This window comes from Tigriopus californicus, chromosome 3 (genome assembly GCF_007210705.1).
Source record: "Tigriopus californicus strain San Diego chromosome 3, Tcal_SD_v2.1, whole genome shotgun sequence".
NCBI lineage: Eukaryota > Metazoa > Arthropoda > Copepoda > Harpacticoida > Harpacticidae > Tigriopus > Tigriopus californicus.
The window spans coordinates 13,865,259-13,882,362 of NC_081442.1; the positions used below are offsets into that span (position 1 = coordinate 13,865,259).

Here is a 17,104-nt window from a genome sequence, read left to right on the forward strand (position 1 = left end):
GGTGTAATTTCGTCATACATACCTATAAGGAAACGACCTGTACAAAAATGTCAAAATTTGATAGCCAGTTTGCTTTTTATACGTTACACTATCTTTTGCTTTTTCTGGGTTTGATTTTTCACGGGCCTATCTAACCGCTGCAGGGAATGTAATCCCCAGTACTATTAAAATGGAAGGTTATAATTCGTCTATTTATTACCTTTCAATCTTTATATGATGTTTGGTCTACCACTGAATTTGAGATGGCAGACCGAGCTAGTCCTTGAATGTGGGGTTGATCTGGAATGCTATCTAAAAATTTGTCCCAGTCTGACTTGAAAAATGCTGTACCCGATTAAGGGCCCTTATTTGCAACGTCACACGGCCCAAAGACAACGCGAAGAGGCACGGTAGATCGCTACATAAACTGCTCTTGCCTTGCCTTGAACGCAATTCTTTTTTTTCCGGACATTATGTGACCGGGGTCACTAATCATGTATGATATTTTAATGGAATAAGCCAAACACAACACAAACGCGTTATAATTCCATTATAAGGAATCAGCCCAATCGGCCCTTTATTTGGTAGAGGCTGACTAACAAAGCGCCCTCTAAAGTGCACAATGTAAAACATATTTCGTGCTGCGTAAGGCGTATATATTAAAGGCCGGCTAATTGAACAATGAGGGAGCCTGAGAAGGAAGAGAAGTGGGCTTCATTTTTCGAACTAGCCTGGATTCTCGAGAGCTTGGAGGTGCTCTCAAAGTATTTTTGCTTTTTGTTTTTTGGGGAGCTAAGGTTGGAGGGTTGACACGAAGATATTTTTTTTAAAATTAACCACTGCTAAGTGACACGTGAATAAATGTCCGTTTTCAAGAGTTTTAGATCTAAAATGCCACTTTTAGATTTGAACTGAAATGCCCAGACAAATGATAAACAGTAGATTTCCAAAATCAAGAAAGTCAAGAAATATTTTCCTTTTCTTGAACAAGTTGGAAATAGCTCCAACTGGTGCTCAACATCACTTTTTAAAGATAAACTGAAACTGTGCATTTTCGAAAACATGTTTTTCTAATATCAAAGGTTTCCTTACTCATGCATTCACTCGATTGAGAGCTACTATTTTGCTAGGCAAAAAAGTGCATAAGAAGACGAATATGAAAATTGATTGGATCGGCATGATGGATGGAGTATGTATGTCCGTACGTATGTAAACATTAAATAGATAGCAGTCGGTTGGACTAATCCAACACATTAATCAATTACTCATGGGAGGAAGGTAAATATGAACAGATCCTGAAAAAGGTCAAAACACATTTGACGATTGGCGAATTTATCTCGTTCGTTTATTCAACACTTTGTCCCAATGAGAACCTTTCCAAAAGAGTTTCCCACATTGAGAGCAGGCATAAAAGGTGTCTTGAGCCTGGATGACCTCATCCATGACGTCACCGATCTTCAATGGTACCCCTGAAGCAGTTTGTCCATTCTGTCCATTGATTAATTTTCCGTCTTCTAACTTCACCCACTGGACATGCTCTGCTTCAATGCGAGGCACGAACTAAAAAAATAATAATAAAACAAGTAAATAAATCGCATCTTGAGGCCCGAATTGCAAGGGCAAGGATTCAAGGTCTAACTCGCTTACGTCATTTGCATCATCATCATCATCTTCGTTGAAGTCATCTCTGAAGCCATCGTAGTAGCTGTCGGTGCTTTCGTACTCCTCAGGGGGGACCGCGTTGAACACCAACGACGATTGGACTTTGGATATGTTTTCTTTGATTTCTTTCAAAATGCTGGACGGAATTGTGAGATAATCTGACCCATTGCAAAGAACACATCATGAGAAGAAATCGTCTGGACTCATCCGGATATTGAAATAGTGGAGCACCTCTTCCACCTGAAACCGCAGATTGAAATGAGCCATCAGAAAAGTGTAATCTGCCATGTTGACTAAAATTGTGTGATTTACTTCTCAGACTATTTATTATGCGTGGAAAGACAGTCGTTTAGAAAGCCTAGAGTCCTTTGCTGGACTCAGGTCTATTTAAATCTTATATCTTATTAATACTAAACTAAACACGGGTGATGAAATCGTTTTTTCAAACGCTGATTTATTCACTGGCGAATAGTCCTTTCCATTTTCTTCTCCCTCCTCTTATTGCGGTCAAACAAACAGGGAAATAAAAGAATACGCTCACAGATGCCTGACTTTAACGAGGTATTTTATGCTCACCGACTTATTGCAAATCTATTCCAACACCGTAAATACACCATCAACTCTTCTGAGAGACCTTTCAAATCCTATAAGGGTTATGATTACAGACACTTTTGACGTCCAAATAGGGTAAAATCTTAGACCACTGAAAATTATGTACGTATCTCGATAACCAAGACTTGTCTTCAGGACTGCACCATTAGTCTTGTCATGTCCTATCCATAATAGCTTTCTTGAAGCTCAAGCAAGAAAACGCAATTTTCAACATATGCCTGGCAGCCCTGATATCTTGACTAACAAATCGGACCAAAGTTTCTACAGACGGCCTAAAGGTAATATTGCGGCTGAATTGCCTTTTTGTTATGACTAGTCTTGGTCGAGGTACGTCCATAATTTTCAGTGGTTTATGGATAAACCGTGAGCAATATATTGTATACTTGCAGCAAATCAACGAATTTTCATCACCATCTTTTTCCATCAAATTATGCTTCAAAAGCTAATGGAAATTAATCTAACGAGCCCGGACTTAGTCCATTCAAAAAAACTATTGTTCCAAATTCGAGGGACATAATCGAGTCCGAACTCAATCCAGCTCTACTTATGTGTGTCTACTAAGCACAACATAATGGATCGAGAACACAGTACTGGGCTCTTAAGGAGTGGGCCTTCCGACAAGATTGCTGCAAAAACAACCAGATGTGTGCAAGACTTCTGAGGCAATACTGCCAATTCTATTGGTAAAGGGAATGAATGTGTCCATGTAACAGATCTGGCCTTAATTGATTGAACTTTTGAACATGTCCCATTCTCCAACAGCGTTCCTACTTAAAAGCGCGTTTTGGTCAAGGCACGGGAAAAACTCTGAAAAAGGTTCAGATTCTTGCATCAGATCTTGACAAGCCTGCGTCGACACTTACCTGGTGGTCCAACAAATCGTCTTGGATGATCAAAATGAACCCGGGAGGCACGAACTTTTTGAGCTTGACGAATGATTTGACGCCACGAGTCAGGATCATCCGCTTCTCTTCCTGAGCGATCTCGCCCAAGCGTTCCGTGCTCTCAAAATTCTCTATGGTTCTCGTGTCAATGCCATGAAGGCGAAGCTTCTTGCACAATCCCTGTCCAGGTCAATCATTCATTTAGAAATCCATGGTGTGGCACATCACATGTGTTCCCATCAATCAATCAATCATTACCTGAAGCATTCCGTCACAGGCGATGCGGATGTCTCGAACGGAAATGGGCTCTTTGTTCAAGGGCTGAACAGGCTGGGACAATCGAAGGTTGGCCATTTCTTTCCTCATGGCCTTTTCCTCGGCCGAATTCAATTTCTTCTCGTTTTTTTCCAATTTGTTCCCAAACCTAAAGATGAGAAGACACAAACACTTGGATAGTTACAAGCATTTTTGTGGACTGGACGTGGCACAACTCACTTGATTGTGGTTTCAATGACCTTGTAGACATGGTCTTTTTGGCCTCTGACCTCAGACAAGGCCAATATCTGGTTGTACAGATCCAACAGAACGAAGGCATCCAAGGCGGCATAAATGGTTTGCGATTCTGACAAGGGCCTCTTATCCCAATGCGAGATCTGATCGCGCTTATCCAAAGGCAAGCCAAAGATGGACTCCACGAATCCGGATAGCCCTCGATTGTCGGATGTGTAGCTGGCAATCAAAACCTGATTCGAGGCCAAGAACAGCTGACGGTGAAGAGGGTCCAAGTCCAAAACGCGCTTGGCCCTAGAACGAACAGTACGGAATATGTTGCACGCGAACAACTTAAGGTTTCTTAAGTGTGTCAGTTTATTGAAAGGGTATTGATGTTAAACCGCAAGTTGTCCTTCGCTAGCACCATATTTTCGTGAAGAACGTCAATTCCTAAATTATGTCCGAGTTGTATTGTACTCTCCTCATGTGGACTATCGTTTACAAGAACACCGACGGTAAAGGAGAAATCAATCCACTTACGTCTGACGGAGATTGGCAAAGGCCGGGTGGAACCTCTCCATGTTCTTGAGGTCTGGGGCCAAGCCAAAACCGAGCTTCAGCAAGTTCGGGTTGTTGAAGTATCCTTGGACAAATCCCGTCCAGTCTTCGTGTGAAAGCTTCCCGCTCAGGGCATTGGCATCCAACAGGAACACTTGATCGGGGAAGGCCACTTGCATCAAGGCCACACCATCACTGGTCATGGGCAACGTCTCCGAATCGTATCCGGACACAGTCTGGAAAGAGAGAGCGACTATCAACCACTCCAATCATCGACCAATTAACTATAGTGGAGGCTAGCTAGATCATGGAGTACTCCATGGCTAAATCAAGTGCTCGTGCTTGAGACTTATCATGTTCCCATTTTCATAGCTATTGTCTTTTACTTAATGTGCATGAGAGATTCATGTACTCTAAATGCACTTTTGTGAGTGCTTGAGTTGTCTGACGCCCAAAAGAAACAAGACTAAGATGGAAAACCGAGCTTCGGAGGGCGATTGGTACTCAATTGGTATTCAGTAACATTTCAATTCAACTTGTGCGATGAAGAGATCGAGATGCTAGAACGAGTCAAAAAGCCGAAATGTGTACAAAAAAATTGGACTTAAGTAGGGAAAACGAGGATGTCTTGTTCTGGTTCCTAATGAAACAATTCAAAAATAAAATGCTGTATTCCTAAATTTCATACTCAAAACTCTAGTAAAAGACTTAAGAGTCCTCTGCCGGACTAGAGTCCGGCAGAGAGTTAGAAAATCAAAGGACTCGCCCCCGCCCTACTAGCACCAGAGATTTAAAAAAAAACGAACCAACCTCATTCAAATTTACTTTTTATTTGCCTAACATAGATTTTAAAATGCTAAGTACACCGGTGTAACTAAGGATGTCAACTTGGATGATATGACCATACAATGAGTCAATGCCACATTTTAAATGAATATGATCGTTCTGAAATATCTATTTTTGCTGTCTGTGAACAAAAAGGCTAAATAAAATAAAATATCCTGATGGGGGCACATTTCTTTTCGTCGATGAAGACGCTAGAATTGTTATCAATAGTACAAAAGGAAAACTGAAGCCTAAAACGGGTCACAAAGGGATCCGAGGGAATACGCGGCCAAGCTCTTTATTTTTATTTAGGATCTTGTTAACAGGCCCTCCATTTCAATTGACCTGCCAACGAATTCAAGCAATCAAACAGCCGTAATTTAAGGGCCAAAATAAAATTGATGTACTCATATGTGCTTTCTTACATCAACTCTGTAGTTAGTTTCTTCTCCTGGTTGGCAAAAAAACAAAAATAGCTTCTACAAAACAGTACATATCTGAAAGTGTCTAAATTGTTGGATCTGAATGTGACAAAAAGTGGAAATATACCAATTATTACTTTCTAATAGCTCTATTCATGATATTTTATCTGGTTCTCTTGCCACTAAAATATTTCCCTGCATACGTGGTTCTCCACTTTACTCTGAAGGAGGGCGTGTGATACACATTAGTCCTTGAAACTTACTTACCTCTTCGGCCAAAACGGCGAGAAAGTCTCGAAAGGCGGGTTGGGTATCGATCATGAGGATGCGTTCTCGTGGCAGCCTCAGGGCGTAAAACTTGCCCCCATTCTGGTCCTCATCCCAATTCTCATCCGCGTCATCCCCGTTTCCAGAGAGAGGATCCTCGAAATCGTCATCGATCCCGTAGGGCAGTCGTCTTCGATCGAGATCGAGCTTATTGGCCCAAAACTGGGCCTCCTTGAAGTCCGGATCGATCGAGCGGCCGTTGGTCAAAAGGTTCACGAGGGTGTATGCCAATTCCAGGTCTTTGCCCACGAACTCGCCCACCAGATCGCGCCAATTCTCCAATCCTGGAAATGGAAGTCGGCTATTGCTTGCTTTTCTGGATGTCTTTGGGCTGAGCTTAAATTCCTCATAATAAACCTTAGGCGATGTCTAAAAGACTTTTGCCCGATATTTTTAGTTTTCTAATCAAAATAAAGTAAAGACATGATCAGGCCAAGTTTCAGCTCAATCAAAACACTTGCTGTCAAAAAGTAAGCCAACATTCTGCCCTCCTCTCCTCTGCTCTGCTAAAATTGAGACGATTCTATGCTTTAAATCTTCATAATATGGAATCAATTAAGGTTAAATCTTCGACTTGGTTGGCCGGGTTGGTGCGGATTCTGTTGACCGTGGAATCTACGAAGAAGCTATTGCGTTTAGGCTTTAGCCTACTTTGTCAACCCAGATCACGACTCGTGTTAGGCCTTATGTTGGTCTATCATAGCTCATCACGACTCGAGCGAATGCCGCTTCACTACATTGTGGAATTATTCTTTGTTTGCTTTAATAAACTTTAGAAAAATCTACCTCCTTCTCCCTTAAGATTTATCAATAATTGATTAGTGTCATGTAAGTGCATTTCTTACGCGTGGTGGGCTCATTCTTGGTCAAGACTTGATATCGGAATGCCAGGAATGTGCGGGTTTTCGTGTGCAGTGGCGCCATCTTCGGATCGAGCTCGAACTTCTTGAGCAGCCTCTCGATGAGCTTGCCCAAGGATTTGCCCGAGAGTCGCGGGCTTTTGGTCTGAATCCACGGGTAGGAGCGCCATAAGGCCGACAATTGCGCCGCATTATTTGTGGTTATCCCGTCCAAAAACTGGACCAACTGGATCTGCAGTTCCGGATGGGGTTCCACATAGTCCTCTACCCGTTCGATGGCATTCTCTAGTAAGCATGGCACGCAAATATCACAGAATTCAAAGGCCGTTTGAACCCCCAACGTGGTGGCGATGGCGGCCGCTCGCGAATAGTTGCGTCGATCCACCTCGACTTGCACCAAGGACGCCAAACGTGCGGATTCCACTTTGAGCGGGGATATCAAGCGTACGACCATGGCAAAATGGTGCAGATGGCGGGCGTGGACGAATTGCTCACACGCCTGCCACTGAAACTCCGGGGTGAGTTCATCGAAGGCTTGGGAGGAGGATGGAGCCGGACGCCATTTCGTGAAGGCGGTAAACACTACCAAAGGCAAAGAAAGGGTTACACACACGTTAGGTTTGGCGGAATTCGTGGGGTCTGGTATCTGTTTTAGTGGAAGTGGAGGGATAGCTTTCCGGACGTGTTTGGGACAATTTGGGTCTTGATTTCAGGGCTAGTCACGTGTTCGGTCGCCAATAGTCAGTCCAGTTGGTCCATAACCTTTGGATTACGACTACATTGGTTGAGCTCAATTTCATGTACGATACAATTTGACTCCCTCAGTGATAATAAACTCACTCATCATTGAATGGTTGAAAAAAATTCTGCTTGATACTTGAACTTGATGTGGATTGAACTCGGTCTAGGACACCTTTTTCGTCAATGACATGATTGAGGTCATTGCTTGAATTACGGTAGGTATTGTACATTATAGGGTACATTTTTCCTACATGACTGACCAATGGAGGGTCGCCGGGGGGAATGTATCCTAAATAGATTGCCAGATTGCAATCGATTGGCTTCACAATGGCTCCGGGACTAGTCCAGCCGGTCTGGGAGGGCAGGGGCGGGGCCATAGGGCTGAAAACCGGCTATTCCATGGCCATAGCCCAATAGTCATGCCTGACATGTTCTCATAACCTTGGATGCCTGGGCCAGACTTCTCTAATTTTCCCCGGGATCCTTTGGCCGCTGAGGGAACTAACTGGAAGTCGAAGTCTAGACATTAACCCGTGGAATCAAAAAGTTCAAGCTTCGACTAAATAATTCATTAGTGCTAGAAGTCGAGGCTGGTCCGGAAAATCGTGACTGCTAACCCCTTTCTTTTCCTGTTCATGCCCCATTCACATTTGATTCGGTCCCATACTTGTTGGCCGGATCCGCAGAGTTGTAAGGGACCTTTTACACCGGGCTAGGTAACCCGATTGACCCATGATACTTTGGCATGGGGGGGGAGGGTATTCCTAAAAACTAGTGCCTATCCCAAAGGGGTCGACCCAGAGCCATTGACCCGGGGTCGAGCTGAAAGGCCCGTGATGTATCAAAGAGGCCGCATTCAGGGCCCTTACCTACATTTAGCCGACAATTCGTGGGGCCCGGTTTTGCCGCGTTTAAAGTCCGGACAACGGGTTAAAAAGGCCAAGAGCGCTCTGTGCGGCTGGTCGGACCGGGTCCAATGATCGGCTAGGCGTTGTTCGAACACGGCCAGCGGTCCCACACCGCCCTCCGGGCCGGCCATCAAGCTCAGGAACACCTCATTTTGGGCCGCGTCGGGTTGAAAGTGGTGCACGAGCGGAGGCGGAGGCGGGGGCGGCCGGGCCCCACCCCCACCCGCCTGACCTCGACCACGCCCCGCTGGCCGGATGGCCGGCCCATGATAGGATGCGGCCCAAGCCTGGGCTCTGAGCGGAGGTTGGCCGGCTGCGGGTCCACGACCCGGGGGCGGTCCCCCCGGGCGGGGCGGGGGCCCCCCTCGCCCGTAATAGTATTGCCGATGGCGTGGGGGCGCGCGGCCTGCTCGAGGCGGCGGAACGGTAGGGGGGTTCATACCGCCCCGACCCCGCGGCGGGGGCGTGTTCAAGCCGGCGTCGGCCATCCAAGTATCTGCCGCCCAATCTGGCCGGAGGGCCGGTGGGCCACTAGGATCCGGGCTTGGGTCCCAAGCAGGAAAGCGATCTGGTGTGTGTGTGTGTGTGTGGTCTGTGGAGATTGTGCGTGGAGTGTCGCCTCCCTCAAGAAGAGTGTGGTGTTGTTGTCAGGCGTTCGCGTTCCGTTCGTTCCTCAGTTAATGGTGCGTCTACCCGAGAAACATTCTGTCACAAAGTAGGGGTGCGTCTACCAATTTTGGAAATGTTTGGTATTGGACAAACCACTCTTCTCTGAGGCGTCGACACGCGAACACGTTACCCGATCAAGATAATTTGACAAATATTCTAATTTCGATTTATAGTCAGATGAACTTGCCAGTGATCGTATCATTGCCCAATGGGTCTGTCATTCAATATTTATGTTATGCACGGTCAACAAGATGACTAGTATGATAAAGATAGGGAAAACTGGAATTAAATTTGATTACTACTGGAAGGCGTGTTTGGCCCCGTTCTATGAACTCTACCGTAATCACCTGATGATTCACTTTTTATACAATTTTTGCTTTTCGAAATTCATTTTGACTATAAATCATAAACCAACTGTTTGGCCACGAAAACCTGACCAATTTTCCCACTCATTATAATCGTGAATAAATGGACCACAGTTTTCCAAGAGTATCATGAACTATTTAATAGCCGAATACGGGTCGAAATATGACAACGATATACAGTGCAAAGGTCAGGTCAGAAACGTAAACACAGTATGATAGTAAGAGCATTAGACATGATAAAGCCAATTTGGATATTTTTACACAGTTAACATTACAGATGGCATTGACTAAAAAGAGTTCAGTTTTATAGAACCAATAAGGATCCGCCCACAAGAACAGACGGCATTTGACAGGGAAGGTGATGGTCATGGGTAGCTTTAAAGTAATGAGTCGGTGGGTAGGACTCGGTCCGTTGAGATCCGACTGATCTGGCTTTCATGGCGAAAATGGGTGGGCGGGAAATGGACGAAAGAGCAGCCAAAAGTGGCTGGCTGGTCTGGATGCTGGGGTCTCAAGGGTGTATGTACCTAGAGGACCGATCATGGCCGTGTGTGTCGGCCGAGGGCTGACTCATAACCGGCCAAGAAACTCTAGGTATGGGCCGATGATTCTGTTCTCAATCGGAACTTCAATCGGATCAATCTTCTTTGGACGAGGTCAAGGAATCCATCCATCCATCCCATCATCTTGCTTTATAGCCGTTACATGTCTTCCGCTTTTGGGTCAGCTAATGTTGTTTATATTTGCATGTAGTTCCCATCATTAGCCACAGTTCTGGACCATTCTCAAAGTGGCATGAACCAACGTTACAAAATGACGTTCAGTAAGTAAGAATTGTCTCTCGTGTTGAAGTACAGGGTGTTAATCACAAGTCCCATCACTTGTTTAGGAGATGATATCAACCTCAAATAGCATCACTTAACCAATTATGTTTATTACATGATGCAGAGTATCTATATACCATACTTGTCATCAACGGCCATTATGGCTTCAATACAGTCTGGGAAAGCCTGGCAGAGCTTTTTATCTCCGCAGAAGGCAATATGGCCCATTCCTTGCAAATGACCAATTTAGGATATCTATACTGTTTTGAGGAACTTTAACTTTACAGGACTCTGTCTCCAACTTCCCCAAAAGTAGTAATCCAAAGGATTGCTCCCAGAGAGTTGGGAGGTCAGAGCCCAATTTCTTAAACCAAAGGAGTGAATCTTAGATTGAGAAACAGTCCTACAATGATAAATAAGTTGGCTTGGGACACCAAAATGGGCCTTGATGGTTCTTTTGAGGCCTGCCAAGAACAGAGAGATACAGTTTTTCATCAGCCTTTTCATGTGCCTTTCTGGAGATATCCCCCTCTGCTTTGTATCTCTTAGCAACATCCTGTATCCTTGTCCTGGGAAACTAAGTCAATCAGAAGATAGAAGAGTGGCCCGCATAGACCAATTCCACAATCCTTGTTATCCTTTTGGCCTCTTCCATAATTTTGTGCAGATAATACAATTTTTCTAAATAAATGGTATAACCCAACCATTTGACCCAATGAGCTAAAACCATTTATAGTATTGTTTTCTAATCAAATTGAGCCCATGAAAAAGTGGCAGATTTACCGGTAACACCTTTTTGTTGTTGGATAGTTATCAACTAAAGTCACAGACTTATATTTCCTGCAGATTACACAAAGCACAAACATGAATGGTTCTTTGTCAACTTTTGTCCACACTTGGTGGAGGCAATTTGTTCAATTTTGTTTGCATTTTTAATATGGTGAAAGCTATTTTTATCAGTCTGAAAGTGGTTTGCTTCAATGTTCTATTGTCAAGAGTTAGTATAGCTGACCATTGTTACTTTGCTTGCTTCTGACAAAACAGGATTTGCCAAACAAATTCCATGTATCTTGTCAGTATGTTAGATATTTAGAATGGTCAGGGGATACAAGGTTGCGTCTCCTAGTGCTATTCCATAAGTAGCCCTGGTGTTGCCACCTTTTTTAAATCATAGGTTATCATACAAGCTTTATTGTGAGAATTTTTGACTGTTTGGATTTTTGATATGCAATTCCTTCTTTTTTTGTTAATGAGTAACTATTTGTGTGCCAAGATTCTTTTATTTCAACTCTCAGATATCATCACACCATAAAAGGTCATGGGCTGACAAGAAGCAACCAAGTGGATCAATTGTGCCACACCTTGATCAAAATTGACAAGTTTTACATCAGAAAAGATTTAATCCTTCAGCTTAAAATACTGAGATAAAAAAAAAACATCTCAGGCACTATCATTTTAGGCTAACCAGAATCCAATTGAATATGAAATGTACCAAATTGAATGCCTTCATGAACATTGATTTTCAGTCAACAAATTTGATGCCAAACATCCTGATGTCTTAGTGACCATGTACATCCTCACTCAGAATGCATTCCAGTGCAATAAGGTTATTTGTGAAGTGTGATGTCCAAATTGTCCTACCAACATCATCTGCTGCCATGATATGATATGCAATTGCCGGGAATTCGCTATCAGGAGTAGCTGCAAACACTCCCATATGCTGACCTTGAAAGGAAATTTGTCATTCTTTGGTCCAAATGGTCAGGATGATTTTGTCAAAGATCCAACACCAACTCCAGATTTGGAATGCCAAGAATCGAACAAAGATGAAACCCCCTGGCAGAAAGACAAAGAAAATGTGTGTTTGAAATCAAAACGTGCTCTTCTCTGAACCTACGGTAATATCAAGGGTTTCAACCTGTGCCCTGGCCTCTTATTGCTGCTATTAGTATTGATAATTATTTTTTGAGGAACTTTAGTAATTCCCTCAACAGTCTTGGTCTTCAACGTCATTTCTTTTTTTATTTCTCTTTCAGACCCTTGAACAGAGAAAAGTGCTAGTTTTCACGGAGTTGGAAGAGCATTTTGCCTCTTTGCCACATGATGCGGTTGAAGATCTATTGGTTCAAGTTCAAGGACTTTGCAGTCAGAGAAGGTCCACACCCAAATTTCCAAAGTTAGATCCTGGCTGAAAGCGAGAGCAGATACAAAATGTGTTCCCTAAGAATAGAAACAACAAACAAAAAAATCAGTCACCCCGTGCCCAAATAATTGGAACGAGATTTGATTCTGGAGTGTCAAGATACGGCAATTGATGCGAATTGCTGGATATTTTGTTTCATTAAATGTTGATGCAGTGTTGCAACTATCCAAATAGGTATTTCTTGTAAAGTATGAGGCAGCTCAAAGAGTATGGAAATGCTATGAATGTCAAATTTTGAATGATCTGGATAAGAACTTGTCTGGATTTGTACAATGTGACAATTGTGAATGTTGGTATCACTGCACCTGTACTGACCTCAAATCTGTGGACGGAGTTGCCAGCACATGGGTGTATAAAAAGTGCCCCTAACTCGTTATCCAACAATCTTGTTACTCTTAATAAATGTGTCTGTCTTTCTCCGAATTTTCATGCTTACTAACCTTTCTCTTTTTTGCACGACCATTCACTTGTTTGTATCCAATACAAGAAAATATGTATCTTTGAAGAAGAATTCTGATCAAGCATTTGGTCCGAAAATGCATTGAAATTGGCTCCCTTTTTTTCAACCCAGATCGTTAGGCTGGTCAGAAATATGCATCAAAAATTGAAGTATTGTTTGAAACTTGAGATGACCCATGCTAAAATGCCTAGATCATGTGTAAGAAATTGAGAAGGAATTAAGCTGCAAATTATAGAGGAAGTGAATAATCATTTTAGCTATTTCAGGAGCAATATTTGTAAATATCTTCAGTATTCCTTTTTCCCTTTAGTCTTGTGCACAGAAGAGTTGTGCATCTGACTCAGCATGGACTGAGTGATAATTTTTGGATTCAGATTGGGTTGACCAAAAAACATCAGCTACAATTGGACTGGAAGACCCTGTGTTATCTGAGGCACACAAGCTCTGATGCTGAAGCAAGAAACGAGCAATGAAACAAGACAAATAAATATCAATTCCTTCACGCTTATAACGTTTCAAATTTCAAAGACTTGTCTTATTTTGGTCATGTAAGAGTATTGCGATTTTTTTTGGCCCAATGACAATTTTTGAATTAGATGAATTTAAGCTTGTCATTTTTTGTTGGACAAAAATATATTTCATGTAAGGCAATTTTGATCACATGATGCTTGGAACTGTCTGTTTTTTTTTTGTCTTTTAGGTATGAGTCTGCTTTGAAGTTTGATCTATAGGATGAATTTTTAGAGGGTTATTAATTTTTCTTCTTCTTTTTTGCAGACTTACTTACCGCAACAGGGATTGGAATCCCATCAGTTCAAGTTAAGAAGATTATTCATTTTACTTGACTTTTATTTATTTAAATTATTTGATCGACCAACAAATTGGAGTTGGCTGATCTGGCTAATCCTTGAATATAAGGTTGATCCGGAATTTTAGTCAAAAACTTGTCCAAGTCTAACTTAAATCCTGCTACTGGATCAATGCCTACATACGACCAACAAATATTTGAGGGCAGCAAATTGAACAATGAAGGAGCCCGAGAAAGAAGAGAGGTGGACTTCATTGTTTTAACTAGCCTGGATTCTCAAGGGCTTGAAGGTGCTCTCAAAATGCACGTTAGGCCTCTACAGTCACTACAATTGACCCTAAATCCTGGGTTGGGACAAAGCTCATGAATGCTTTTGAAAAAGTACAATATCAGATACCTTTCATACCTTCTCTGAACACTGCAGTCCCGTCATTTTTAGTCTCTCCCAATACAAGAGCTCTCTCATTCCAGTGATGTTCCTAGTGAAACATCTTTGAACCTGCTCAAGCTTTTACAAACCTGCTGAACTAATTGGAGCCCAAATGGGAGAGGCATATTCAAGATGCAACTGAACAATCAACTTGTACAGAGTTAGCATCGTGATACTGTCTCTGGACCTGCTGGAGATTGTGCAAATCGCAAACCTGCAAACCTTTGCTTCCCCTATTGCGGCAATATGGTCCAACACCTTACTTTCAAAGTTGGTTGCAAATAAGCTATAGTATTTCAATGAAAGCAAGATCACAATTGTTGAAAAAAGGCATTCAAATCAAATGAATAATCATAAAAGGAAATTCATGAGAGGATATTTTGACTGTCCCATCTCACAAAAGTGTCAGAGCCTATCATACTAATGCAGTCCATAGACATCTCTTTTGCTCTTTATTTGCGTAAAATCATTTCAAAAATCGCTGGCTGGAACATTGATCTTAGATAAAATAGTCACAAGCAATGTTTTAGTCAATTTAATGTCATGCGACCGCTATTTTTAATCTCCAACAAATGACATAGTTCATTGTTTGTATGGATAATGGGTAACTACTTGTTTGCAGTGGCATGGAATGGATCCTGCCATGGCATATAAATTTCTATGCTTTGTACTTCCTGTCGCAGGGGGACCATAATATTCACTCAACCTATCCTCGTACTTTTTTGTTGATTTTGTGCTTGCACTTGCCTGTGGATGAACAGGATCTATTTTCCCATCTGGAATTTCCTACGCCAGATATTAGCTGACCCAAAAACGGAAGACATTCAACGGCCATAATCTTACACTTGGGTTGGCTCGCTTAAGTCTTGCTCACAGACGGATGTAAAAGAAGGGGCCGGGACCATGACCGGGCTGAGACCGAGGACAGGCAGAGGGTGGGTGGGTTTACTGGGGTCGACACTTCCATTGTCTGGACGGGAGGAAATGAATCCGGATTCCGGAGATAGGTGTATGTAGGAGATGGAAGTGTGACTTCTGAATTAAGAGGGGATGGGATGACATCTGATGACTTTGAACATTGATTGACAATTCCAAGCCCCTTCATACTCTAAGTTGGGGTTATCCTGTGTCAAAATGAACCACAATCAATACATTTTTCTTTGTTATAAACCATCATGGATTGAATGAGTTAAGTTCTGACCTGGCTGAAAATGGACACCTAAGTTGGAAGGGCTGGGGAGGATGCTGTCGTCCATGAAATATTTGCTCTTTGGCAAACAATCTTTAAACATGTTCAAATCGAGAAATGTTTGTGAATTGCTTGTGAAATCCCAAACAATGTTTGTGACATGGCTAATTATTTGCCGAATTATTTGTCGTGTAGTAGATGTAATTTCAATGAGTTCTAACAATTGTCCACGTAATTGATACAGGTCTCTCCTACAACAAAATAGACCTCATGATCCATGTTCCCCACTTGTTTAATTTTTTGAATTTTCTTGGACGATCACCCTAAGCCTGGTAAAACTGAATGTTTGTTTGGGTTGGTTTGTTGAGGACAGGAAGTTTAGTTTTTTTTCCGGGGTTTTCAAACACTAGGTTACGTGATTCAAGTTAAGTTAGATTACTTGCGTTATATGTAAGGATACTATAAATCTCAAAGAATCCTCGGCAATGTGCAAGTTTGTCATCGCTCTCTTAGACGTTGAAATTTGAGAGTGGCCAAAGCTTTGAGTTGCAAGCAATAATTATAGGAGTTATGTTACAAAATCAAAACACATACTATTTTTGAGGTAGATTTCAAACCCAAACAGTAGGACAGCCTTCAGTTCAATTACCTTACCTCAAACTTGGCGTTATTTTATAATAACAAGCAAGGGAGGAGACATGGTGTAGTGGTTAGTGCAGTTTCCTAGCATGAGAGAGGTCCCCAGATCGATTCTCCTCCCTGCCCTTTCTCAAGGAAACTTTTAGATGCTAACCATGCCCACAGATGGAGAACCAATCTGATAAGAACTATGACACTGCCTATTGGAAAGGAATTGGATGATTTGATGGCTAGCTTCACTGGCCAGACAAGGTTCACCCCTCTGACCCTAGCACCCCAAATACAAAAAAAAATACTCCAGCCATTGTGAGAGTAGGTGAGGCCCACTGACAAGACTTTTGCTCCCTGGCATTGCCCATGAAGGTCTTTCCAATTGTCATCAGCTCCCCTGAAAGGCTTTGATCTCACCAAGAAATGGGCCTAAGTTGATGGTTTTGGCCTTAACTTGGATTAATTGTTGCCCTCTATCCTTTCTAGGACGGTACTGCTGAGCATTTCCAACCATTATGCTCCAGTTTTCACATGTCTAATTGTATTTGAATTCAAGATGATTGACATTGCAATTCAAGAATCATGAAATGAAATCTTTGGCAGTCAAAACACCATTGATTCATTGTCAAGGCGTGTTGGGATGTTTTGGGCAATCACTAAAATCAAAGACATTTTGGAACTTTGCATGAATTCACCTCACGCGGAATTTTTATTCATAAAAATCAAATTTCTTTATTAGTCCATGTAGTATCACCGGCTTAGCTTAACTTAAACTTGAGAACTGAAATTATGCACCACAGACAAACAAACGGGTTGACAGAACTCTTCTAGCTACAGTGTAAAACTTGCCATGTTCTACACTTTAATTTTGAAGGTCTGGCAATTGAATGTGCCTGGCTTGGAGATTTTTCAAATTCTGGTTGGGAGGTTGAATTCAATGGGTTCTAAATTTTCCGTTCACTATTCCGGTACATTTGTTGGCGTCAAATATGTTCAGCGTATGTATCGTTGTCCATGCATCACCTCACCTCCATGTTTTGGCATTGGTTGGGTGGCCACTACTGATGGGACCAAATTAATAATCACGGGAGGTTGGAACTAGGGCTTCCAATTTACATTCTCAATGCCATATGGCATGACTGAAGGAATGTCGGAAACCTGTTAATCAGCCACAAAAAGTAACCCTGATTTTCCTTTTGTCCTACCAGGGCTGCTTTTGCTCAGACTTCACATTTTACCTGGCGATGTAATTTGTC

The 17,104-nt window shown here is 42.4% G+C and overlaps 1 protein-coding gene across 2 annotated transcripts; it reads right to left on the reverse strand.

Moving 5' to 3' along the window:
- Positions 1-1,302: 1,302 nt before the first annotated feature.
- Positions 1,303-9,007, reverse strand: LOC131877374 (exonuclease mut-7 homolog). Of its 2 annotated transcripts, none has more exons than XM_059223013.1 (9): positions 8,236-9,007; positions 6,607-7,203; positions 5,702-6,045; positions 4,170-4,423; positions 3,633-3,941; positions 3,396-3,561; positions 3,117-3,317; positions 1,627-1,881; positions 1,303-1,539 (listed from the first exon to the last, which is right to left on the reverse strand). In XM_059223013.1, exons 1-8 carry the CDS (start codon positions 8,756-8,758, stop codon positions 1,822-1,824), a joined length of 2,454 nt encoding a protein of 817 aa, XP_059078996.1. In that variant the 5' UTR covers positions 8,759-9,007; the 3' UTR covers positions 1,303-1,539; positions 1,627-1,821. The 2 variants fall into 2 exon arrangements, with proteins under 2 accessions (XP_059078996.1, XP_059078997.1); XM_059223014.1 differs by having other exon boundaries at positions 8,232-8,374.
- Between the last annotated feature and the right edge of the window lie 8,097 nt (positions 9,008-17,104).